Raw genomic sequence first — 26,703 nt, forward strand, 5'->3', positions numbered from 1 at the left:
CCCCACATAACACAGCAACTGTCGCCCGGCTGACATGGGGGGAAGTGAACCCCCTAGCTCTCTATACACAAAGCACGTGGCCGATTCGTGACACTTAAGAACACGAACAATCAGAGCGACCTTACAACCAGCTTCGCCGCATTGGTAGCACAGCGGTCGTCGGTCGGGTGCTCGCCAAACGTCTGATTTCCTCGCGGGTGTTCGGCGGTCGTCGAAGTACGGTAGCGGAGTTGTCGGAGCGGCTTGGGCCGATTGCAACGCGACTGGCGACGCAACATAAGTAGGTGCGAAAGCTTGGGCGGGGCTCAGTAACGTTTCTGCGTAAGTCTTGCGCCGGGATTCACTTGGCAGAGGTTGCTGGAAAAGAGATGCCTGCAGTGCCTGCTGTACTTCGTTGCGTACGACGCTGGCAAGGGAGCTGACTGGCGGCGGCGACGTACCGTGGTGCTTCTGCAGCTCGTCGCGAACCACTGAGCGAATCAGCTCGCAAAGCAAGGCGACGTCGCACCCGAAGCCTACGGGCGTATCCGGAGTGCAGGCGGAATTTACTTGTCGGTTGTACATGTTCGACCGTTGCTGAAGCGTCTTCTCCATTGCGGTGGCTTCGGTGAGGAACTCCGCGACAGTCTTGGGCGTATTCCGAACAAGACCGCCAAAGAGCTGTTCCTTTACGCCTCTCATCAGATGACGCACCTTCTTCTCTTCCGACATGCTTGGATCGGCACGCTGAAAGAGACGCGTCATGTCCTCCACGTACATCGTGACGCTCTCGTTAGGCTTTTGGACGCGTGACTGAAGGGCTCGCTCCGCTTTTTCCCAGCGATCGGGGCTGGAGTAAGTCTCCAGTAGCTTGCGCTGGAATTCAGGCCAGGATGACAGGGCACTTTCGCGGTTCACAAACCAAGTGCGAGCACCATCTTGGAGGCTGAAGTAGACGTTCCTGAGTTTAGCGTTGTTATCCCACTCGTTAAACGCAGCCACGCGCTCGAACTCCGCCAGCCAGTCTTCCACGTCTTCAAATATGTCGCCATGAAAAGCCGTCGGCACTTGGGCGTTCAGCAGCGTTAGGTAAGTCGGTGTCACCCTTTCCGTAGAAGTCGCAGTGGTCGTAGTCATCACTTTTTCCGGGAGGTTTCCAAATTCTGGGGCGAGGCCTCGGATTCGCCGGCTTGTGCGGTGAACTGGAGTCAACTCCAATTGTGCGAGGTTCTTGCTGCCCAGTGGGGTCTCCTGCATAAGTTGGGTGTCCCCGGAAGCTCCACCAAATTGTCGCGTATACTCTGCTGAAGTATACACACTGAATGGGGATCCAGGCGTTTGTCCTTCACGAAATGAAACCGTTGATGCGCTATACCGAGACGAACCTCGTTCTCTTCTTCTTTAGTCCCCTTGCTGTGCCACTGCATGTGGCAATATGGATGAGATAGTTCAAGCGGCTTAGGAGTACTATAGAGATTTATACAGTACCAGTGGCACCGACGACGATAATAGAAGAGAGAATAGTCTAGAGGAATTCGAAATCCCACAGGTAACGCAGGAAGTAAAGAAAGCCTTCCCCCTTTGCATAGCTTCCAATTGGAAGCTATGCAAGGGGGAAGGCAGCTGGGGTGGATCAGGTAACAGCAGATTTGTTGAAGGGTGGGGGGCAGATTGTTCTAGAGAAACTGGCCACCCTGTATACGCAATGCCTCATGACTTCGAGCGTACCGGAATCTTGGAAAAACGCTAACATAATCCTAATCCATAAGAAAAGGGACGCCAAAGACTTGAAAAATTATAGACCGATCAGTTTACTGTTCGTTGCCTACAAACTATTTACTAAGGTAATCGGAAATAGAATCAGGAACACCTTAGACTTCCGTCAACCAAAGGAACAGGCAGGATTCCGTAAAGGCTACTCAACAATAGACCATATTCACACTATCAATCAGGCGACAGAAAAATGTGCGGAATGTAACCAACCTTTATATATAGCTTTCATTGATTACGAGAAAGCGTTTGATTCAGTCGAAACCTCAGCAGTCATGGAGGCATTGCGGAATCAGGGTGCAGACGAGCCGTATGTAAAAATACTGAAAGATATCTATAGCGGCTCCACAGCCACCGTAGTCCTCCATAAAGAAAGCAACAGAATCCCAATAAAGAAAGGCGTCAGGCAGGGAGATATCTCTCCAATGCTATTCACAGCGTGTTTACAGGAGGTATTCAGAGACCTGGATTGGGAAGAATTGTGGATAAGAGGTAATGGAGAATACCTTAGTAGCTTGCGATTCGCTGATGATATTGCCTTGCTTAGTAACTCAGGGGACCAACTGCAATGCATGCTCACTGACCTGGAGAGGCAAAGCCGAAGGGTGGGTCTAAAAATTAATCTGCAGAAAACTGAAGTAATGTTTAACAGTCTCGGAAGAGAACAGCAATTTACGATATGTAGCGAGGCACTGGAAGTGGTAAGGGAATACATCTACTTAGGACAGGTAGTGACTGCGGATCCGGATCATGAGACTGAAATAATCAGAAGAATAAGAATGTGCTGGGGTGCGTTTGGCAGACATTCTCAGATCATGAACAGCAGATTGCCATTATCCCTCAAGAGAAAAGTTTATAACAGCTGTGTCTTACCAGTACTCACGTACGGGGCAGAAACCTGGAGGCTTACGAAAAGGGTTCTACTTAAATTGAGGACGACGCAACGAGCTATGGAAAGAAGAATGATAGGTGTAACGTTAAGGGATAAGAAAAGGGCAGATTGGGTGAGGGTACAAACGCGAGTTAAAGACACCTTAGTTGAAATCAAGAAAAAGAAATAGGCATGGGCAGGACATGTAATGAGGAGGGAAGATAACCGATGGTCATTGAGGGTTACGGAATGGATTCCAAGGAAAGGGAAGCGTAGCAAGGGGCGGCAGAAAGTTAGGTGGGCGGATGGGATTAACAAGTTTGCAGGGACAACATGGCCACAATTAGCACATGACCGGGGTAGTTGGAGAAGTATGGGAGAGGCCTTTGCCCTGCAGGGGGCGTAACCAGGCTGCTGCTGATGATGATGCAAGCCATAATATAGGAACTGTCGAAGTGGATGGAGAATAATGATGTACTGGGGGAACTGCAGAATGGGTTCAGGCCAGGCAGACGCTTAGAGAATAATATACTTGTACAAACTCTGTGCACAGTGCATACAGATTTCAGTAGCTCAGAATTAACCGTCGTCGATAGCATTTCTAGATATTAAAGGAGCCTATGACAACAAAGGCAGGTAACTGGTGTTGGATATTCTTAAGCATGAAGGCGTAGAGAATCATTTCGTGGAGCTGCTGAGGGAGATATATAGAAATAATGGTGTACAAGCTGTATGGGAAGATCGAAAAGGTAATGAAGTGGTGCGAATTCACCAAGGACTGAAGCAAGGATGTCCTCTGCCTCTATTGCTGTTCACGCTTTATGTTAATGGCATAGAAAGTCGACTGGAAAACAGTAGAATCGGGTTTGATTTATCCGACATGCGTAATGGACAAATGATGCAACAGAAGCTCCCTGGAATGATGTATGCGGATGACATAGTGCTACTAGCGGACAATAAAAGAGATTTGCAGACACTTACGAATATCTGTGGCAATGCAGTGACGAATCTAGGCCTCAAGTTTAGCACAGAGAAATCGGAAATTATCTTTAATGAAGAGACGAGTAAGTGCGTGGTGTCAATTCAACAGCAAGTCGTACCCATACTCAAGCAATATACCGCGTATTTCAGCGAGCACTCAATTTTTTTTTTTTTTTAAGGTTGCCTGTGCCAGATAGCACAATTCTAGTTGTTACGGTTCACTGCGTGCGGTGATGAATGGAACGGATGCCAAGCGCCTGAGACACGGCGTGCCTAATCGTCACGCTCGTCAACACGAAAAGTCTGTCGGGTGGGTTTGATGGGATTATGCACCAGTGCGAATCCTACTCTCTCTACTCCGTTCACCACCTCAAAGCCAGGGAGTGGTTTCTCTCCGAATTCCTCTCTGTGAGCTGATCCGACGTGAGCTGCACTGACCACCTCTACACCAGTGAGTGGTTTCTCTCCGAATTCCTGTGTGGGCTGACCAGTGCGCTGACAAGGCCCTCTACCAGAGAGCACGAGAGAATGAAGTTGCCCGGATGGTGTAGGGTATAAGAAGGTCAGCGAGACGCCACGTGTAGAGCTTCTCTGCCCTTGCAAGCAGAAGCACGGACGCCGAACGTTTCTGTACTTTTTGTCTTGGTGCGCACCGCTCAACCTTAACGATGTATTAAACTTCTGTTATTGCTTTTACATCATCTAGACTTCCCTGCTCGGCCCTGTCCAATGGTCAACCTGGTTAGAGCTCCAAGCAGACACTGTTGAAGGTGGCCGAAACCCTGTCCCCGTAACAACTGGTGGCAGGCGTTGCAGACAACTGGTAACTAGGGGAAGGATTCGGATCTACGAGCCTCGTCTACCAAGTCGCTACTGAATGCAGCGTTTGCGACGGTCTACGCCGGATTCTTGGATACAAGGTGGTGAGTGCGGGACTTTCTCTGCTGAGTTTTTCCAGGTTTTGTTGAAGGAATGGGTAGTTCGAGCTATTGTTGTGGCCTAGTTAGGTTCCGGCAAGGTAGTTGTGTACAGTAGAGAGGGCAGCACTGAAAACAGCAGCGAACTTGAAGTCATTGCGTAAACTGGAGTTGCTAGAGCTGGCAAAGGAGTTGTACGTGGATGTCACTGACGCACTCCGAAAAATCAGAGCTCATTGAGGCTATTCTTACTCGGGAGGCTGAGGATGATGAGCTTACGGAATGCCTGGATATCATTAGAGAGAGGGAGACTGCAAAAAGTCAGGCAGAAGAGCGCGAAGAACGGGAACGTAATGAACAGAAAGAGCGGGAGTGGGAGGAAAGGGAACACGCAGTTGAAGCGACTCGAGCTTGAAATGGAACGCGCTCTAGCAGCAGGGCAGAAGAGCGAAGGAAACAGTGCAGGAGAGCGCGTATCGTTATAGATGACTAAGAGCTAATGCAACCCTTTAAGCTCGCAGAGGACATTGGTTTGTTCTTGGTGACCTTCGAGCGGACGTACGAGAAGCAAGGCTTCTCCCGCGAATCGTGGCCACAGCATCAGCTCACACTGTTACCGGGCGAGGCAACGGAAGCAATAGCTCGCTTAACCAGAGAGGAAGTTGAGGATTATGGTAAGGTAAAGTCCAGTTTGCTGAGGAAGTATAGTCTGTCATCGGAAGCATTCCGACGGAAGTTCCGCGAAATGGGAAAGGCTAAGAATGAGTCCTATACAGAGTTTGCGTATAAGCTTATGTCATACATGGATGAATGGCTCAAGGAATAAAATGCCTATAGTCATCATGCAAAGGTTGTTCAGGGCTTTGCACATGAATAGTTTTACAACCGGCTACCTGAGAACATGAGGTACTGGGCTCAAGATAGGCCAGAAGTTAGCACGACAGCCCGACCCGCTGAACTAGCCGACGAATTTGTAACGCGTCCGGCTCGCCAAGTCAGCAACGGTCGAAAAGGCTATTGCCGGCTCGGCAGGCCAAAGCCCAGGCCGAAGAAAGGAAAGCACGAGCCTATGATTGAGGTTACCTCAAAATGTAATACTTCATGGTCGGAAAGGTCCCCTGAGATTAAGGCAGAGCAACATTAGAAGTTGGAAGCGAGGGAGCCCTTCCTTTTCTACAACTGTCACAAACCAGGGCACATTGCTGTGCAATGTAACAAGGCAAATTAAGTGTTTTTATCGGTCGGTCGCAATGACGAGAACACGAAACTACTCGAACCGCACATGCGCGACCTTTAGGTAAACGGAAAAGCATGTCGCGTACTGCGTGACTCCTTAGCTATTATGGTCGTAGTTCACAGATCTTATGTGGGACCTGGGATGCTCACAGGTGAATGCGCCTGGATTTAAGCAATCTGTAGAGGCTCACAGTGCATCTCTTCCGGTCGCAAAGGTATCTATTAAAGGTCCTTTCGGCAGACTTCCAGACGGAAGCTGCCCTATTGTCTCCGCTTCCTCCGCAGTACCCTTCATCATCAGCAGCAGCAGCAACAGCAGCAGCCTGGCTACGCCCACTGCAGGACAAAGGCGTCTCCCATACTTCTCCAACTACCCCGGTCATGTGCTAATTGTGGCCATGTGCATCCAAACTTCTTAATCTCATCCGTCTGCCAGTACCCTTACCTGTTCTCAAATAGGTCGGATCAGACTACTCGCGAGAAAGGAGTAATGTTAGGGGAAGTTAGCGTGTTGGCACTTACGCTAGCGAGAGCTCATGAGTTAACTGCAAAAGCAGTCGCGAGAACGTACGGCACTAACTGAGGTGGATCGATGGCCGTTCGGAACCTCAGAAAGCGGAAATTCAGAATGTCCCCACGTTAGAATCGGAGGAGTTTGGATCTGTGCAGTTAGAGGTCCCGGTAGTGGCAGCAGCCGAGTTATTGGAAGAGCAATCGCCAGATTTGTTTGTAGCGCCTTCGTCAGAAGGCCTACAGCGGCTGTTAGTGATAGGCAGTTCAGCCTATTTGCAGTCCGAGCAAAACAAGGACCCCGCCCTGCAAAACGTCCAAGGCAACCTAAACGAAGGTGTGGCACGGAAAAACGTGAAGTTCTATGAGAGAGGCGGCCTGCTGTACAGGAATTATGTAGATCGCAGGGCTGCCACATTTGACCAACTGGTCGAGCCTTAGGCTTATCGACAGCATCTACTGCGCTTGTCGTACGGAAGCTAACTTTTGGGCTGGTCACTTATGTGTCAAGAAATCTAACGATCGGCTATTGCAGGGGTCAAGTCGTTTCCGCAACGCAGAGCAATGTGGAAGGACTTGCGACACATGTCAGTGCGTGGGGAAATCAGGTGAAAAGGCAAAAGCGCCGATGAAACTAGTGCCGATCATCACTGAGCCCTTTCGCCGGCTCGTAGTCGGCACAGTAGGCCCACTTCCAGTAACAGCCTCGGGATACCATCATAATTTGACAGCGATTTTCCCACTAATAAATTCCCCGAAGCGGTCCCGCTTAAAGAACTTATAGTTCGGTGGAAATCGTTAATGCGCTCCTCTCGGTATTCACGCGAGTTGGCTTTCCCGCGGAAGTGCAGTCCTACCAAGGCACCGTGTTTACTAGTGCCCTAACCACGACCTCTCTAGAACGATGTAGATATAAGGCTCATTCATAGCTAAGCGTACCATCCGCAGTCCGACATTCAGTAGAGAAGCTACACGCTATTATAGCGCATTCACACTGAGACATTCGGCGTCTAGAGCGTCGCGGAACCCAGTTCGGCGGCGGCGAACTGGGAAGGGGGTTAGCCTCTTCCGCGCAGATCGCTCCCGGACCTATTTTTGCGGCAGCTGCCGCAGGATTCCCTCACCGCGAACCAATCGGAACGCGACTCGGCAATTCGAAAGATGGCGGCCAAGCCCGACGCTCTCGTCATATCGCAGTCTTGGAATGCGTCGCGACATCGGAAATACTCATCGAATTGATGCGTAAACAGCCCGTTCTTTTCGGCAAGTACCCCGTGAAGCACAAGGACCACGCGTTAAGGGCGTAATACTTCGAAAGGAAGACAGATGGGAGCGGTGCTTGCCTGCTACCATGTTTGCGCTGAGGACTGCGCCGCACGAAGCAAACGGTTTTTCGCCAGCAGAGCTCGTATACAGCCACTCGTTGCGATCGACGCTGCGCATGCTCTGCGAATTATGGGACCTGCGAATTCTGGGAACTAAGACCCAGTTGCGGTTGAGTACGTACTTAAGCTACTCGAACACTTAAGGAGGGCGCACAAGTTGTCAGAAGAGGACATGGCTAAAGCCCAGCATAAGTCCAAGGTGTATTACGACTAGACAGCCAGGACCCTTCGACTTGAAGTCGGCAAAAAAGTAATGATACTGCGGCAATCGCAGAAACACAAGCTCGAGGTGCAACGGGAAGGTCCCGCAAACGTGGCTCAGAAATTGTCTGACAAGAACTACGTTAAAAGCGTGCCTAGAAAGCGGAAGATACGGCAGGTTTATCACTGTAATCTGCTCAAGCCTTACAGCGAACTGGATATATGCACGATGGTAAACGTTCCCGAGGAGATTCCGGTAGAGCTTCCGGGGCTCGTGTCACTCGCTAACGGAGAGGCTAGGGAACAACTAATTAGGGAACTAGTCTCTAAAGTGCAGCTGGAGCCTGAACAAATGACGGGGTTGCAGGAAATCCTGTACAAGTTTCAGGACTTATTTGTAGATAGGCCAGGAAGGAAATCGGTTCTTACACGCAACATCGAGCTCACTTCTTCGGAGCCGCGGTAGGGTACGTTCAAAGACTTATCGAGTGTTACCGCGCAAGCGTGCGATTATGGATGCGGGTGTAGAAAAAATGGCGACTTAAGGTGTGGTCGAGCGTTGTGAGAGCGATAACACCTCGCCTTTGATCTTAGTTGAGGTGCCGGGCAAGGATCCGCAGGATCCGAGTTTTGCGTACATTACCGCAGACTAAGCGCGATCACTAAAGCTCAGATTTATCCCCTACCAAACATCAAAGAGCGCATCGAGAAAGTTAGTTGCGTCCGATTAATTTCTACCCTGGATCTAGCTCGAGGCTACCGACAGGTTCCACTCACAGAGCAGGCTAGCACACATTCCGTCTTCATATCTCAGTTGGGACCCTTCCGCCCTAAGAGCCTAAGCTTCGGTGTCAAAAATGCACCGTCCTCTTTTTCAAGCCTTATGGACAAAGTGTTGCGTGGACAGGAAGAGTTCGCCTCGGCTTACTTAGATGATGTCGCGATATATTCTGCATCCTGGTCGGAGTATATGCAACATCTGAGGGCAGTGTTGGCCCGCCTAGGTGAAGTAGAGGAAGCTTTAGCTCGAGTCCAACTCCGACTCGGCGTCTTCAAATACATGTAAAACGCAAGAATGCTTTTCTGAGATAACCCCTGGATCAATTTTAATAAAATTTGTTGCATATGAGAGAGAAAGTTAAATTCTAGTGACTGTCGAAAGCAGTTCCGATTTAGGGCATGAATTTTAGTGAAATAATTTTCAAAAATTCGAAAGTTCGAAAGAAAATACAAGCATTAATAGCTCTCCGTTAAGAACACATATCGCGGTTCCGTAAACGGCACCCACTAGATCATTCAAAGCGGTCAAATTCGATATGTCAATTTATATATTACGCGAATTTATTATGTTGTATATAAGGGTTCTGCAAAAGCTGTATTTACACATTACTAATTTTTTTTAGATTCATGGGCAACATACCAATTTTATCCGCTTTAGATGTACTATGATATGCATTTCACAGAATTGGGATATCACTTTTCATTGCCGAGTTAAGGAGTTGTAAAATTGATAGTTGCGTTTTCTGAAAATTTTCGATTTTTGCCGAATTTTAGTTTTAAAAAATTGACCATGTAAATCAAAAATTCGAAACCTACAGTCACTAGATTTAAGGTTTTTCTTTTAAATGCAACAAACCTCGTCATGTTTGGTGCAGTGGTTGCCGAGAAAAACGAATTCTCCTGTCCCGTGTATTTAGATTGGCGCACCAGAGCTAAAGCTTCCTCTTAACCATAAAGGCACCAAAATGCCAAATGGTGCCCGCGGGAGTGATCTATTCCGGTCACGTAATCAGACAGGGCCGTCGTCGTTCATCTGAGCTAAAGGCGGCTGCGATACGAAATTTCCCGCAGCCGCGCACAAAGGCCGATGTCCGAACTTTCTTAAGGGTCACCGGATGCTGACAGCGGTACATCCCTAGGTACTCTGAACTAGCTGGCGCTTTAACTGATACTCTTCGAAAAAGGCAGCCACAAAGTATCCACTGGGACGAAAAACAAAGAAATCCTCTATCAACGCCCTGAAGAGCGCGCTGACGAGTCAGCCCGTGCTAAGATCGTCGGACTATACACGAAGGTATTTGTGCTTCAATGCGAGCGAGCGAGGCATGGGCGTCGTACTATGCCAACAGGAAGAGAGCGACGAGAAACACCCCATCCTTTACGCAAGTCGGAAACTCACTAGTCGAGAACAGGCGTACAGCGCTACTGAAAAAGGGTGCGCATGTCTCGTATGGGCTGTTTAAAAATTGTCTTGCTATGTTGCGGGCTCGAGGTTCGTCATCGAAACGGATCATTGTCCTCTCAAATGGTTGCAGGCAACGTCTTCCAGAAATGGCAGTCTCCTGCGCTGGAGCCTCGCTTTGCAGCAATGTTCTTTTGCAATACGCTATAAAAAGGAGACTCTCAATGGCAATACCGATGGCTTGAGTCGAAGCCCCTAGATCGAGAAACAGCCTCAAAGATTTCCCAAAACCCGTTTTTTTTTCTGTTTTTTTTTCCTGACGTAGGATTGGAAGGGTCTTATTTTAGTTTACGCGATTGGGTCGGGTCTTGCCTTGTGACGCGTATAACAAGCTCGTGTAGGTATTTAGTGCTGCTGTAAGTTCTGTAAAATGTCACTTTTGAGTGGGAAGTAAGCCTGGCGGAGCTCAGCGAGAATTTGTCTGGCGCTTGTTGACGACTGAACGGCTGAGTCTCGGTGTAGTTCTGTCGACGCGGGCTATGAACTAGAAACTGTTGCAGACCCTTCTGAGGCATCTAGACTTGAACCGAGACGTTGGGCGACGTGGCAAAACGCCCACAGTCTATCGTGCTCCAGAGAGCTGTGCGACAACCCACGACGAGTACAAGCTCCGAGCTGCCATCCCCATCCCATCGGGATCTCCTTCGGCGGCGGGGCAGTCCGTTGCGGTTCAATGTGTGCGGCGCTGAATGGAACGGATGCCAAAAGACGTACACGACGTGCCCAATCGTCACGCTTGTCAACATAAACGACTTGTCCATCGGGTGGGTGCGACGGGATTATGCACCAGTGCAAATGCAACTTTTCTCTGTCCTCCATTCACCACATGTCTACGCCAGGGAGCGGTTTCTCTCCGAGTTCCTCTTTGTGAGTTGACCCGACGTGACCTGCGCTCACCTCCTCTACGCCAGTGAGTGGTTTCACTCCAAATTCCTCAGCGTGGGCTGACCATTGTAAAGGCCCTCTACGAGGGTGCAAGAGAGAATGAGGTTGCCCGGATGGTGGAGGGTATAAGAAAGCCAGCGGGCCTCCACGTGTAGACACATCTTCTCTGCCCTTGCGTACCGGCGCACGCGCGCCGAACGTATGTATTTATTTGTTTGTTTTTTGTTTTTGTCTTGGAGCGCACCGCTCACCCATAACGATTTATTAAACTTCTCTTATTTTTTACATCATCTCGTCTTCCCTACCGGACCTTCTCCGATCGTCAACCAGGGCCGAGCTCTAAGCAGACGCTGTTGAAGGTAGTCGAAACTCCGTCCCCGTAACAAGTGGTGGCAGCCGCATCACAATTCATAAGATGTGGTTTACTCAAAGAGGCGGACATTACTTGCACAAAAAGATTGAAAGGCATAATCGACTAATTTACAAAAATTCACGGATGAAGTTTTTAACTGGTTAACTTAAGGCCTATATTGCAATTTACAAATTCTAGCTGTGGAGTTCGCAAGGCGGGTCCACGTACTTAGAACGAATTCTCAGGATGACACCAGTTTCGAGATATTAATTCCCGAGTTTTGCGAAAAACTGCATTGGCGTTCCAGCTAATCTTGTGCTTCGACGCATAAAACAACGTCTTGTTAAGAAAGTGACTGGAAGGCCAACGCATTTCTCCGCAAAGTTCGGGAATTAATAGCTCGAGACTGGTGTCATCTTGAAAATTCGTCCCAAGTGGATCCGCCTTGCTTGCGCTAAGGCACCCAACTGCTTCGATTTGCTGCTACAGTAATGTTTCTGATCAAGACGCAAAAGTCCAAACAGCCAGCGCGCGCAGTCAGACGAATACGAGAAAGCACAATATGAGCGTCGGGCGCGTAGATCAGCCAGCGCTCAATACGTCACTAGAGACACGTAGACGTTGCAGCGATATTCTCGTCGTCACGAGCAAACTGTCACGACTGGGCTACAACGCGAAGCAACAACGCTGCCGCAAATAATAGCAAGCATTCGGGAAAACGACAAACTTTGCCACTCCGACTTACTTGATTCTGCGGACGGCTGTCGGCGGTTTTGTGCAAGCGTGCTGATAGACGGTGACGCGGCTCTCCGCCAGGAGGAGGAGTGGCGCTGGTGTCTCGCGGCACACACAAGGATGGGAGCCCTGTTAATTGTACAAGTATATATAAGCACCACACATATATTGAAACAAAGAAAAGCAGGCTAGCAGTTGTTTCCTTAAAGGGACACCAGGCTTACGCGCATGAAGAGCAAAAAAACAAAGAGAGAGAGAGAGAGAGAGAAGAAGAAGAAGACAGGCCACATCACGCACATAGTATGAGAAGTACAAGAGGGAGTCGAGTCCTGCAGTCGATCAAATAAAAATAAAAAAATCTGCTACAGCTTTGACAGCTTGAATCGGTTGAAGTTCGACGTTTCGGAGGAAGACATATAGAGTTATCAAATCTTAACGCATCAGCGCAGACTTGTGTTTATATGTTCGACTACTCGCTTCAAGTACTATGGCAGCGCTACAATAAATGTCGCGCTTTGAAGTTTAAACAGGAAAAAGAATGTCAGCGATGAAGCGAAATTATTAATGTATCAGATTTAGCCGCTTATTCGCGTAAATCAGCTTGAAAGCTGTCTTGCACGACATTCTTAACACATCTTGTAATGATCAGTCGAATGCACCATTACCGGAGATTAAAGCACAGTCGAGCTACAGCGGAAAGTACAACAATTCGTGCAACAATAAGTTTTACAGACAATGTTATGGTACTTCATTGCTACCTTAAGTCTTAAGCATGCAGCCACGTTGTGGAGAAGTCAGGCTTGTTAACGTACTTAGACCTCAGTGTTTTTGTTTTTTGTTTTAATCGAAGCTTTCTTTGCCTCTTCGGCTTTCCCACTACTGCTACGGTCTGACACGAGGCGTGTGGGGGGAGGGGGGGGATGTTTAGAGCGTGTGTACACTAAGTTTACACCCTTTGGAGTGGCCCTTCTGACACACAACGATAACCATCATCTACCTTGCTGCGTTTCCTTTCTTTAACACTGCGAGCCCGGTACTTTCCAGTAACGAACGGCATGCGCGTTATCAGCATGATAGCATTCCCGACAGGAAAGTAGCGGGAGCGGCGTTTTCAAGAAAGGAAACGCATCAAGGCAGATGACGATTATTGTTGTGCGGCAGAAGAGGCACTCCAAAGGGTGTAAACTTTTGGAGCAAGGCAGAGAGTAAATGCGACACGAAAAACTCGCTTGGACATTTGCGCAACATCGAATATGCACACTGTATTGTGCAAATGTGCACAATGGGAAAAGGTGACGTGAGAAAGCGAGGAAACACTACTACTATATACACGGCACGGTTGCGAGCAAACGGGATAAATGTATGTTCAAGGTAGGGTACGGTACGTACGTTTCTGCTATTTCGGAAAAATAAACATGCAAATATATCAAGCGGACAGCTTAAGCAGGGCGTGCAGAAGCAGAGCCGCATTAAAGCGCATCGTAGGGCCTGGAAGCGGTCACACGTCAAACCAACACTCATCTGCACGCCGCGGTAGCATTGCGGCTATGGCATTGCGCGAGGTCGCGGGTTAATTCCGACCGCGGCAGCCGCATATCGACGAGGGCAAAAAAAAAAAAGAAAGAAAAAAAAATAAACAGACGCTCGTGCACTTAGATTTGGGGACTAGTTAAAAAAACACCACGGTGTCAAAATGTACCTGGAGTCCGCCACTACGGCGAACCTCATAATCCGATTGTGGTTTTGGCACGTACAGCCACATAGTCTTATTCAAGTTTAGCGCTTCTGCCACGATGCGATGTGTCGTGTGAGGCAACGACAACGCTCAACCCTCTCAGAGGTTATGAAGTATGGCGCACAGCAACGCCTCAAGCAAATACGTACCCCTGCGCGTTCTGTGTACTACGCAAGACAAACAGCAATGGTGCACGCAACGTAACGTTTAACATCAACTCGCCACTCTCGTGTTGGACTTAACGTCGAAGAAATTAAACACTCGCCGTCGACATCCTCGCCAATTATCGTCAGCCAAAGCAGACAGCACAGAAACCTTCGCTTACATCGATCCCCACAGTGCGTTCGTGCGATCGGCACATCCATGGCACATCTTTTTCCATTCTTTTTTTTTTCTCTCTTTCCTTTTTGAGCGACAGTTGATCGGCGAGCCAGCGTATTGCTAAAGGAGACGACGGAAAGGCACGGGGTACGCGCATCGCTGCAAAGGCGAAACCCTCTCCACTTTTTTTATCGGCACCGTCACGCTAGTCACGCTAGCACGACCACCATCCGCGACCCAGTGCACAGGGCTCGCGCGCTGCAGCTCGTACTGACGATGACGTTCACGAAGTTCCGAAGGCGGCAGCAATTGCGTCTGGCGTACAGCGATGACATGGCGATAATCTGATAAGAGGGTAGGCATTTCGGTAGATGCGGTCGACGGTAAAGAGAGCCACAAGTAATACGCGTGGAAATTCACAGAGCTGCGACAGACGCAAGCATATTTGGAATAATTAATACTTACGGCAGCGGAACAATGTAAACGACCAAGCACAATTTTGGTGCCTGGTTCCATCCAACTCGCCGCAGATAAACATGGCGGCCAGCATATATAGTAAGTATATATGGTGCGGCTCCGAGACCATTCCGAAACGTCCCTCGCTACAAGTTCAAGGCTAACCGCGTTTCGCTTTGTGCGCTCTTAGCTGCACTCTAGACGGGAAGTAATGTTGAAGTAATCGCGTAACAAACGTCGCGTCATGGTGGCGCGGCGACACCGCGTCAAAATTTAGCGAACACTTCTCGCTGTCGGGGTTGACATCACAGGTGTGGAATTGAGGCCACATGTTAAAATCGCCATAAAAGGGGCACACAACGTACACAATTATTTCGAACGAAGCCACATCCAAAGCGGCAGCTTTACAACAAGCATTGGCTTTGAGGAGCAAATACCGAATGCTGTCGAAGGAAGACACATTAAGCCAGCGCCAGTCAAGGTTGTTTCCTAAATTTCGTTAGTTAACATATCTTAGGTACAAACTTTTGAAGTACCAAGGCAATTAGCGTGGCTTTAAAATCCTGTGACTTCCGCAGAACACACGTCTGCTATTATATGGCGCGCTAAAGGTTGAAAACAATCTGTATATCGTTTACGGCAAGACAATTATTAGTTTTACCAATACTTTTTTGAAATATTGGTAATTAAAATAAAGAACAATTTAATTAATTATGGCGTCTTACGTGCCAAAAGCACTATTTGAATATGAGGGACGCCGTAGTGGGGGGACTCCGGAATAACTTGAACCACCAGTTCTCTCTCTCTCTTTTTTCTTTTTTGTTTTACGTGCACCTACATCAAAGTAAACGGGTACTTCAGCATTCCCCCCCCCCCCCCCCCCCCATCTATATGCGGCCGCCGTGGGCCGGGATTCGGTCCCGCAAAGTTTTACCAAGCTCAACAACAGTTTACCGAGTTCAACAACAACTTGCTTAAGCGAAATTATAATGCGCTGTTGGTGGCCGAAATGGCGGGACTGTGCTCGCGAACCCAATTTTCAGCTTATTAGCGCAAAAAGTAACATCAGTGCCACTTACCGCACTTGCATCCACGTCGTCCGCCGCCGGGCCCCGACGACGTTCTGCCGCTTGTCGCGCGGCGTTGAGCATGCGCGGCCGTTTCCTAGGCGACCGGACCGAACCGCCGAGCACAGTTACCGCGCCTACGGGTTATCGTCGCCATCTGTTTCTTTGTTTCATTGCGGTCTTTCCTGCTATCGCTATCATCTATGGTGCGATGCAGCGTGCAGTTCGTCGACGCGTTTGCAGTCAGCGCTTCGTAGCTCGTATCAAGAAAATTGTGAGGCACCGATGACCGACGCTATATTCGAAACTGCAAATCGTACGCTGAATAGATGCCGTCTTCTTTCGTGGCCCTCGGCTATCCCCTTCAGTCAAGGCGTACAGCGCTAAGCGATTGAAACGCGATACTCAAAACGCGTGCCTGCTGGCTGTTTTTTTTTTTTTTCGTCACCGGTGGCCACTGAATTGATGCATTTTTTGTATCTCAAAAAGCGAGACCCTTTGTGATGCATTGTGACCGCATGATTGACCAATATGCCGGATATATAACATAATACATATATGCAAGAAGGTGACCACGTCGCCACTCTTGACCTCGCAGCCAACGAAGAAAAAGGATTAGACAGCGCTCCAGAGTCTCTGACTGCTTAACATTTCCGCATCTGTATTAAAGTAGTTCCAGTGAAAGCCACGTCTAAGCAGAGCAAAATACAGGAGGCTCCGACCACTAGTATTGCCAAAACAGCAGATAAAAACTGTAGAAAAGAGAAATATACCCATTTATCATCCTTCTCCTCAGAGCTAAGCGTTAGTTCTTTCTTTTATTTCGGACGTTCGCTATGGTAAAAGCAGAAGCTTCCAGCATACTTCATCGCCAATGTTACCATGCACTGAAGCGATTACGTATACGTAGCATGCGATACGGTTTACAGAAGAAAAAAAAGATTAATGCCAAAAGCTTTGCCTTGTACGAGCGGCATCCCTTAACAAACCTACTACACACATTTAACCGCCAACGATATAGCTTGTAAGCCAAATAACCAATATACTTACACCATAAAGATGTGCATATGACGGATCGAGCCGCATTTCATGGTTCGTAGGTCAAAGATGATGACTGAACCGAACAGAGCAATGCCTACATGTGCACATGTTGTCCGCAAGTAGTAAAATAATAACAATAGTAAATATTGTCCAATATAAAAGGGCGCACCGGATATGTATTCGAAACAGGTAATTTTTCCATGTGTGTGCTTGTAATGAGGAAATGTTCCACGAGCAGGGTTCAATTCAACAGGAAGGCAACATAACAAATAGCAGTGAGCGAGCTTCTAGCTAACTTGCACGTTTGCAGGAATCGTGGCTCAAACACAGATGACGTCTTCCCTTTTATATTGGACGAGGTTGTGCCAGTATTTGTACTTGGACATCTCCATAAGAATTTTCTTCCAGCGAAGATATTGAGCGATATTTAGCGGTGCCAGGAGCATGACTGCCTGCATTTGTTGCCTTTATTGCGCCATGTATTCGAGTATTTAATACTTGGGCGTGGAACTTCTTTCGCGTGCTTTAATGTTTGTTACCACAGTTTAATGATCAACCGTTCATCTTCACGTAGAAGCTCGATTTCTGGGACAGCACGTATATAAAGCAAAGCCTGGCCGAAACTGGCACCGACAAATGTCGGATATTCTCAAACAGCACACTAAAACTAAAAAAGAGAAAAAGAAAGATAAATGCACGCCAGTGTAGGCTTTCCCACAATGCTAACGTGCCTAAAAGGTGCAAAGACTGGAGGTCAGTATGAGCGGGGCAGAAAATGAAGGACTTGGCTAGGAAGGGAAAAACCTCTACCACCACATTAACTGCTCAAGTAGGCAATTTTTTTTCTGTAACAGAACCACTGACGGCATTCTCCCACACATGTCGTTTTCACACCCTATCGAGTAGGCTTTGAACATCTTGCGTAAATCCCCTTGTCGAAACATCGACTTGAACGACATATGTTGCTTTACCAATGTTGGCCACTTCCTGCCTTCTGTCTTGCTTGGCTTGACACACGTATTGCCAGTTTCAACGGAAAGTTTATCGTAATGAAGCATAGTAGGAGCTTAAAGTCAGCAGGTGTACATAGACATATGCGTGTTGTGTTCATTGAAAAAGCTGGGTGGAACACTGCAGCACCATACGTCTCTTTAGAGGGACGCTATAATTAGGAGAAAAACAAAATGAGTTTAAACCGATATATACGAAGTAGCAATGAAGCCAGAGAACATGCTATAGGTGAAGTTATTTGTTATATTTAACTGAAATGCAGAAATAACAAGTTAGGGAAATAAAAGTGGACAAAAAGCCAAAGGTGTCCACTGAACCCATATATCCCAGAAGTATGCGTGCAGTGCTTTACCAAATAAGCTACAGTAAACATCACTTACAGCGCGTACATAGAAGGACATAGAAAGACTGAAAGAACGATGAAGACAAGCGCTGGTGGCACTTTCGATCCCTCGTCCACATTTTTGGGTTTTTATGTATGTGTACAGACGAATTAACGCCTCTACAAGTGTTTTTACAACGAAGTCACCTTTATTACGAAGGGTTGATTATTTTCCCAGCCTAATTTCCATCTTTCATCCGTACTGCAAATGCCTCTACAAAGACCAGTGCAACAAATTCGTCTGTACAACGAAGAAATTTACGTGTACTGAGGGTCGATTTGTTGCTGTATAACAAACGCCACATAGTGGTGCCACTCTGCATGCCCTCCGCAGACACTACTCAGCTCCACTCTGCACTAACGACACAATTCACAAACATGCCGCTGCCAGCTAGTGTTACAGTTATGCTTTATATTACTGCCTCAGGAATCACTTAACTTTTATGCAGCTTGTTGTAGCACAGCAGTGAGTGCGGCGGCTGACGGATTGGTTGTGGTTGGTGGCGATGTGAAGTCATAACCATAACCCGATGTCCGAAGGAGTCTTCAAAGCCTTCTAGGGCGGAGTGGACGCAAACGTCAATGATGACAACAGTGATGAGCCCGTAAACAAAGTAATAATTTTTATGGCAAGGAACGCGATTGCTGAATTAAATGAGCTGCATCTTTACCTGGCATCGCTCCTGCGTTTGGCTGCGGAGCATGCCATGAGTATCGGTGCGACAAGATCGGCTGCTGAGGCACATTCGGCCAGATGGAATATGTGCCAAAAATAGCAATTTATTTCACATGTCTATCTTGAATTCCCATTTTAGGAAAATTCCATTGTTGAATGTGTTCAGCCTGCTCTATTGTTAGCGTTACGGTGCGCAATCTTTACAACGAAATGACCTGTATAACAAAGGATTTTTGAGGTCTGAAGCACTTCGTTATGAAGGTGTTTGACTAATTTAGCCCCAGAGTGTTTGTTAGCTAGCGCCATTCGTAGCCATGGCAGCATGCTGCCAGCACTGTTTGGTTCTGCTGCCGCATGAATCGTCATTTTATTGTGGGCAATTAGATACTTCATTGCGATTACAGCAGGCCTTCCTTGCTGCCATTAATGTGCTTAGTGAAGCAGCTTGGTTTGGTGCCAACCTTCGCAGTTACCTCAGCAGCTTGTGTGCATGTCACAGCCTGGCACTACAGTGTATGCTACTTCCACCTTGTGCGCCAGTGTTGTCAACAACGACCAGCCTGTAGATGCTCTCGCACAGGATACAGCAGGAATGAAACAATGCAGTACCTACTCCACAATGTTACATACATGGGTGTCCACAAAAGAACAAGCGCGAAGGGATATGGATGGATTTGTTACATAACTAAAGAACTAATGTAAGCAAGCGCACCTGCCGCAACCGTGTTGGAAGTTGACTCATTTGTGATGGGATAAAGGTCAATGTACTGTTCATGCATTAGGTGCATATATGCTCCCATCCATCACTGGGCTTCCTTTCTGATTGCAACAAATTTCGTTCAAATCAATCGTATGGACACGTCTACTGCAAGACAGCTTTCCCAAGTTCCACAGATGCCCTCATCAGCAGTACGCACCCTACTGTCCTCAGGTCCATATGGGTTCAGTGCAGGCAAAACTCTCTGCTAAGAATTTCAATTTAGCCTGTCCTGCAGGAACTGCATTAACTGCTCAATTGCCATACCACCTGTGCAATTTCCTTACTTAACTAATCTATCTAATCTCTACAATGCCTGTTTTCCTTAGCGCCAATCCAGTTATCTTAATGGCCCACCGGCTGTTCTGTCTGCCAATCTACACTTCTTGAATCTTGCCTCGAATATCCTCCAGCAGCATTTGATCACTTATTTACACTGCCCTCTTCCTGCCTCATTTTAAGCCTTTGCTATACTTCGATCGTTACAGTCCGTTCTACACTTTATTGACCTTGGAAGACTAAATTTTTGGCACTTTAGGTTAATAATATCAAAACAGCAATTGTGTGCTTTTCAAGAATACAATCGTATCAGCAAGGTTGATTTCTGTCTCACAATCCCACTGCAGCCCATTTTTATTGGAACTGGGAAGAAAGTACACCCTCTCTTTAACATAAATTCACAATATTCACATGACCAACACTTGAATATAGAGATATGTAAAAGCAGTGTTCGACAGGAAACTGTTTATTTTGCAAAACTGGCTCACATTAGCAAGGACAGTTCCATTCCAGGTTCTGCAATGTGAAGCAATATATCAAAACTTAAATACCTAGAAAAGTGCCAGTTACATAACACACCAAGTTCACACTGCTTTGTTATGTAAGGTAACAAAAAGTGTGAAAGAAATAGAGTGCAGATGCACGTATAAAAATGCGCACCACATAACTAAGTTTTAAACACGTGCCATTGCACTCCAATAATAGCACAGCTCATGCCACAAGACGACGTGCAGACATTCTAACGCTATGAAACACTTCTAAGAGAAAGTTTTAGCTCTTGCCTTATCCATTGAAATACATGCAAGACGTGGAAATGCACTTATGAAATAGCAAAAAGTATATGGATGTGTTTTTGCATTGGAAAGATTACTATTCTAGCAGCTGTTCTGAGAAGACTCAGTTTAGGTCTTCATACAAAAGCTAACAAAGAAAACCTGAAGATTTTTATAAATGTAACCATACTCGCACTTGTGGACCCACAACTAAAAAATTACATCTACAGTTCAGGAAACTTCATCTACTAGAGTATATAAGGCAAATAAAATTTGTACATGCACACGACTACTTTGAGAATAAGGGACAAAAGTAGTGTGGAACTACTCATTTTTGCACAAGGAATAAGTTAATATAACTTTGCCTGCTTAAAAGGCTCTTCTAGATTCAATTTACAGAAGTGCAATGCTCACTTTCTTGCAGAGCTAGAGTTACTAATTTATGAAAAAAAGTTTCAAACGTTAAAAAATTTGCTCCCAACAGTCACCAGAACTTGACTCATTCAAATGTTATCTTTGTTCATGTCACTTAAGCACTTTCCTCATAAATGCATCCAGTTAAGGAATGTAAGAGCTGAACTTTGCTCTTGCAAGTACACACAATACCTTTGGCACACGGCTAGACAAGCAAATATGTGCAGAAAGATGACACACTAACCACTGATGCACAATTTACTTTAGCAATATTTAGCAAGCTAGAAGAAAAAAAAAATCACAGTTTTCATAAAGGTTGCTGACAAAAAAGTTGTCACTTGCACACACCATTTAAAGCTGTTCTTCCAAAAGCCGGGAACTCGTTTTTAATGCCAGAACCATACCCTGTCACAACACTTCACTGGCCCCAAAAATTTCGACATGACAAAAGCACACAGGGAAAAAATAATAATAAAAAACCCAGTTTGTGCAAAAATATAACTTAAGTAGAAATAGACCAACTAACTTATTTATTGCAGGTGCAGTCATGAAAAAGTGCTATGTGCTATTAGCAGTGGAACTAAAAGCAAACCAATCCACATAGACCACACTGCTTTGCAGATACCACTGCAAAATAGAGTATACATATATAAACAGCTGCCACAGTTAGATGCGTGAAGTGAACATACCAACAAAGGAAATGGGGAGTCTCCTGAACCATCACAATTACGCATCTACAAAACAGAGCTATTAAAGCCATTGAGACTTTGTAGTGCACCAGGGGCCAATACATACAAGTAAATGCCCATTTTGAATAACAAAAACATGGCAATGACAATAACACAGTTCACCAAACTTAAAAGGAAGAAAGTGACTTTCACACACAATGTGATACACAAGGGGAGCCTTGAAACAGCTGTGACAAATCAAGACAATGTCGTATGGAAGAAAAAAAAAATGAAATTGTCTCAAACATTCAAAAGAAGTAGAAAGTAAAACATGAAGCATAGGCAAGTATGGATTGAACTACATAGTGAAAGGTCTCTACAAAGCCTAGCTGTATAGAAGCTAGCTGAACAAAAATGTGAAACAACCCAGAGACTCCAAAAAGAATATGAACAGACCTAACATAACTACTGCGATCAATTACGAGCAAAATGCCTGCAAGGCTGTCAGCAGAGTATTGCATCATTATTCACACTGGTCCTGCCTCAGTGCTTCCCAAACTTGTGACTAAGGGGAGCCATGTCATATTTAGCCAAGCGGTCACCAATGCAACTAAAGAGCTCCATGGACTGCCAACAATTACAATAACAAGCTAATGGCAGTTTTTCAAACTCTGGAAAGAGTACGTTTCTGTAAGCAGAAACCGTAAACACTGCAAAGTACGTGTTCACTTTTGACTTTAGTGCATTGGCTCCAATGAGGATGAGCAGAGGCTGTACTCGAACGCAGAGTCGGAAGTGAGAATGGTAGCACCTGAACTTTAATTTTGAGTTGAGAAACTGTGCTCTGACTACTGAACTCACTCACGTCATCAGCAAAAATTTTGCTGCGGGAAGTTGTTGCCATTTGTAAATTTTTATCCGAGCAGATTGTCTGCAGCCATGCTGACACAAACACTTGCTGCATTATTGTTTTTTGGTATTGTCAATTTGAGCAAGCTTCCAGGCAGCAAAGTTTGGGAAGTACTGCTTTACAGCAATACTGGGAGAAAATACCTGTTCATATGGCTGGTCTTGCAAGTGTTGGGCCGATAAACCTTGATTGTCCTAAAAAGCGAAAGATACAAAAAAAAAAAAAAAAAAACTGGAGGACTGATTAGTTGCATAACCGAGATAAACTAATCCAAGGCTGCCTTTTTAGCAAACTCTGTCAGTGATGATGACTCTGTAGGCTCTGTGGGCACAGGCTCTGTCGTGGTAAGTCGGCTGAATTCGATTTCTTCCTGGCTTGTGGAGTGATCTGGATGGAAGTAGCAAAGTAAGGCATGCACTCTTTCTAGACACTTCTAAAAGACTCCAGGAAGGAACTTCACCGTGTGCACAAAGAAAGATTAAAGACAAAATTACAGGTTTAAGCAAAAGCTCTGCTACAGAAAACTTGCATATAATGCGAGAACACGCCAGTCATACAGTTCAGTTGTTTTAATGAGGTCGCATCCGAAATCAAAAATACCTTCGTTAGATCCAATATCTATTATAAGCATATACGAGGGTGAATCAGAAAGTCCTTGCCTCTATTTTTTATTACCCAAAATAAGGTATATACAGGTAATTACAAATATACATACTATTCTGCATATCTCACACTATGTTTTTCCACATAGTCTCCACACCGGTTCAGACATTTATCCCATCGCAGCACTAAATCTGATATGCTCCTGTTGTCAGTCAGCGACACACGTGGCTTCCTCGAATGCTCATTCTCATGCAAGTCTTCACGGCCTTTTGCGAACTCTCAACACCACCACCTCACATTTCTCAATGTGAGACACCTTTTCCCATACGTGGGCTGCATTTCCCCATGGATTTTGATGGGCACTCTTTCCTTGCTCCATAGAAAACGAATCATACTTCGTTGCTCGTATGTCGTGGATGTGCGAAGCTCAACCACCACATTCAACTGACAGCAGCGTCATGCCACGGAGCTACCAGCAGATAAGGCCCAACTGGTCCAAGAAAGGTCCACTGCTGGGAATGGATATGTTGACTTTGCATTTACAGCCATAATTTGGCTAAGAAAAATAAAAAAATAGGGGCAATGACTTCAAGATTCACCTTCATAGTTCATTGCATGCCAATATCAGTGATAACCATTTAGGATTTACTTTACAGTGGCTTGACTATTTCCTCCAGAACCGGTGAAGAAGAAAACGGCTCACGGGCATGTAGCGTAAAATCAAGCATGCTATCATACTTAACCTGAACGGCTGTGGTGTAGGCTGCTCTTGAGAGCCCCCTGCACCATGACTTGCGGGCCTAAATAAACCGTGACTAGAGCGGCTATCTCTTTATGCCACCTGCCATAAATTGGCGACACTGGACAAACAAGCCCAGCCATGCCATGCATCAGCACACCGACTCTACCAACACGAGTGTCGTGGCCTCAAGCGGTCCAGCAGATGTTCCACGGCTGTACGGAGCCCGAGAATTCTACGTCGACATGACGAACATCTAGTTCATCCAGTTGGACAGCCACTTCCTTCTCAACAAGGTCCCAGGCTCCGGTTAACATCCCCGGCCCTGACTTCTACGAGGACTTGCGAGCAGCCGTCCTTGCTCGCTACATCACCTCGAGCGCTCACTCTCCTGTAGCATGCCCTCTGTCGCAACAGCTCTCGCCATCTGAACCATCGCGTCATTCTGCGTCTTGCCATCCTATATCACCTGCGTCCACCAGTACCGGTCGTCAGCATGCGCTGACCCCAGGCTCAAACCTCTACTTGGTCTGCAAGGCTCCTCTCCGGCTCACAGGCAGCTGCACGACCACTCTTTCCAAGGAATTCACTGGGCCAAACGCAAGTGCTTTCGGCTACTCTATGGCCTGTCACTTTCCTTCCTTAGACGTTCCTGAAAGCTCGTTTTCCATTCGGGGGCACCTCACTCATCACCCATTCAGAGGCTCTCCCATCAGCTCCACTAAGTGCAAGTTTCACTCTCGCAGGCCACAAGCACAACCTTTGCTATGGCTTCAGCGAATGCCCTAACCCTAATGCTATCAGCACTTGAGATTTCACCACAAGCAGCAGGCTAACCTAACGATGTTCTGTGCTCGCACCTTCCACGAATGCATGGCCTACCAAAGTTTTGCAGGAATAGCTCTGCCATCTGGTTTCTTCAGCTCGAGAATCACTTTTACGCCAACAACTTGAGTAACCAGCACTCATGCTATCTCCACGCATGTCACGAGCTACCAGAGAGTTTTCTTTCAAAGCTCATACTTCTACCAGACCCGGGCATCTACGACAACCTGCGAAAGGTCGTGGCTTCGCACTATGGCCTCACAGGGGCTGCGCCTTGCTCACAACCGACACTGCCAGTGCTGCCTGGTACATCTCTCTCGGATTGCGGAACCCAATGCTACCAACGACTGCCACTACCAACGCCACTGCCACTACCAACGCCACTGCCACCGTTGCGACGCCTTTCGACGTCGCCGTTTTTAGCAATGTTCCCCTCAATGGCCTGAACTCGTGGCATGCGCCAAAAACTGGCTAATATGCCTTAACTCTGCTTGCCGAGTTGCAACGCACAAGACAGCGCGTGCCTTTTGTGCATGTTTCAATCCTACTTTGCACTAGGAGGTCGGCCACTCCCGAGATCCCTTTGCACCATGGCTGGCTGGCCTAAACAAACTATTATGTTCATGTTTATTATATAGAGCTTTAACTGTACAAACTAGAATTTGTAGCACTTCTAAGGGACAGCCACATGATAAAGCTCAACCTGCTATTGCATGTTTGCTACCAATGTGTGTTTGCCATGGCTTTGTCATGAACTGTTCCATCGTCAAACCCACAGCCCAATGTTGGGTGTGCCGACAACTGGGGGCAGGGCCATGATTATGTTCCCTTGCTCTAACAGCTGTTGTGCAAGTTAAAGATTCTAGTTTTTAAAAATAGGCAACATACCAAGGATCTTAGGTGCAAGAGAACGATGAGAACTTTTAAGAAAAGTGGGAGTAGCTTATCACGAAATAGATTCTTTAGAGAAATTGGGGGGACAGGACAAATGAAGGAGGTTTACTCACCAGCGGGTGTGGGGTAATACTTGTGAGATGGTGCGTAAAGGACAAGCAGCATGAAGACGTAAAGGTTCCACATGCCATAGACCCCCGTGAAAAAAGCCGATGTAAATTCCAGGTCGATGTCATCATCCCACTTCCAGCGACCCTCGCTCACCTGGGACAGTTGGAGGGAGAACATGAAGCAGTTAGCTCCTAAACACAGTGACAAGTCTTGCAATGTACACTGCTGTCATCTTGCAAATGCGTAAAATAATGTCACTGTCCTTACTCAATCATAATTCAGTGCAGTACCAATCGAAGAAGAAATGTCAGCTGGCAATGTCCTAGATAACATTAGAGGAAGAACTAACTAAGGGAGCATATACGTTTAAGGTAAAGTGAATTATTAGTGTTCTAGGAGAGAAAGAAAAAAAGAAGACGAACCTCTCCCCTACCAGAAAATGGGGGTAAGCGAAGCTTGTCCTGCGTGCACCTGACCTTCATCCCAGTTAATAAGTAACCCAGAGGTAATGGTGCCGCACTGCTTCAGCCTCCCGCTCCCTCAGTTCGGGATCTTCTCGTTGCTGTTGGATTGTCTGGGTGGGCAAGCGTCATTAGACACCCGGCGCGTCAGAGCACGTTGGCCACATCCAGTTAAGTTGGTGGCACCAGTGCGTCGAACCATCGGTTGAACTATAGACGCTGCTGTTCTTGCCAACGTGACGTAATGTGTGCATGCGCTCATGTTATGTCGGACTATATTTAGTCCTTAACGGCTGGATCAGCCTGCCGACAGCAAGCCCTTTCACGGACGAGTTTTTGCTGCCGCTTATCAAAGGCTGCCAGTTCCTCGGAGGAACGCACAACACGCGGCCGTCCCATCTACTTTCCGAGAATGAACTGAAAGGAAATGTAGGCAGCACAGCGCACACGAAACCCTTTCCTGCCCTTTCCCTCCCCAATGGAAGAGAAACAGCCGACTGGTTGGAAACTGTCGTT

General features: G+C 46.8%; 2 protein-coding genes across 4 annotated transcripts in view; both read right to left on the bottom strand.

The window, feature by feature from the left end:
* LOC142560103 (uncharacterized) overlaps positions 1 to 15,766 on the bottom strand; it is a 111,453-nt gene extending 95,687 nt beyond the window's left edge. The window contains exons 1-2 of one of the 3 annotated variants that reach the window (XM_075671924.1): positions 15,656 to 15,766; positions 12,075 to 12,193 (exon numbers count right to left, since the gene is read on the bottom strand). In XM_075671924.1, coding sequence (XP_075528039.1) covers positions 12,075 to 12,193; positions 15,656 to 15,727 — 191 coding nt within the window. In that variant the 5' untranslated portion in view covers positions 15,728 to 15,766. Of the gene's footprint in view, positions 1 to 12,074; positions 12,194 to 14,585; positions 14,652 to 15,655 lie in introns of those variants that run through there. The other 2 variants (XM_075671923.1, XM_075671925.1) reach the window with 2 other exon arrangements.
* A 4,213-nt stretch (positions 15,767 to 19,979) lies between these two features.
* Positions 19,980 to 26,703, bottom strand: part of wls (Wnt ligand secretion mediator) — a 40,437-nt gene continuing 33,713 nt past the window's right edge. The window contains exons 12-13 of the mRNA XM_075671927.1: positions 25,729 to 25,879; positions 19,980 to 22,941 (exon numbers count right to left, since the gene is read on the bottom strand). Coding sequence (XP_075528042.1) covers positions 22,820 to 22,941; positions 25,729 to 25,879 — 273 coding nt within the window. The 3' untranslated portion in view covers positions 19,980 to 22,819. The remainder of the gene's footprint in view (positions 22,942 to 25,728; positions 25,880 to 26,703) is intronic.

The sequence above is a fragment of the Dermacentor variabilis genome, chromosome 10 (genome assembly GCF_050947875.1).
Source record: "Dermacentor variabilis isolate Ectoservices chromosome 10, ASM5094787v1, whole genome shotgun sequence".
NCBI classification, from domain to species: domain Eukaryota; kingdom Metazoa; phylum Arthropoda; class Arachnida; order Ixodida; family Ixodidae; genus Dermacentor; species Dermacentor variabilis.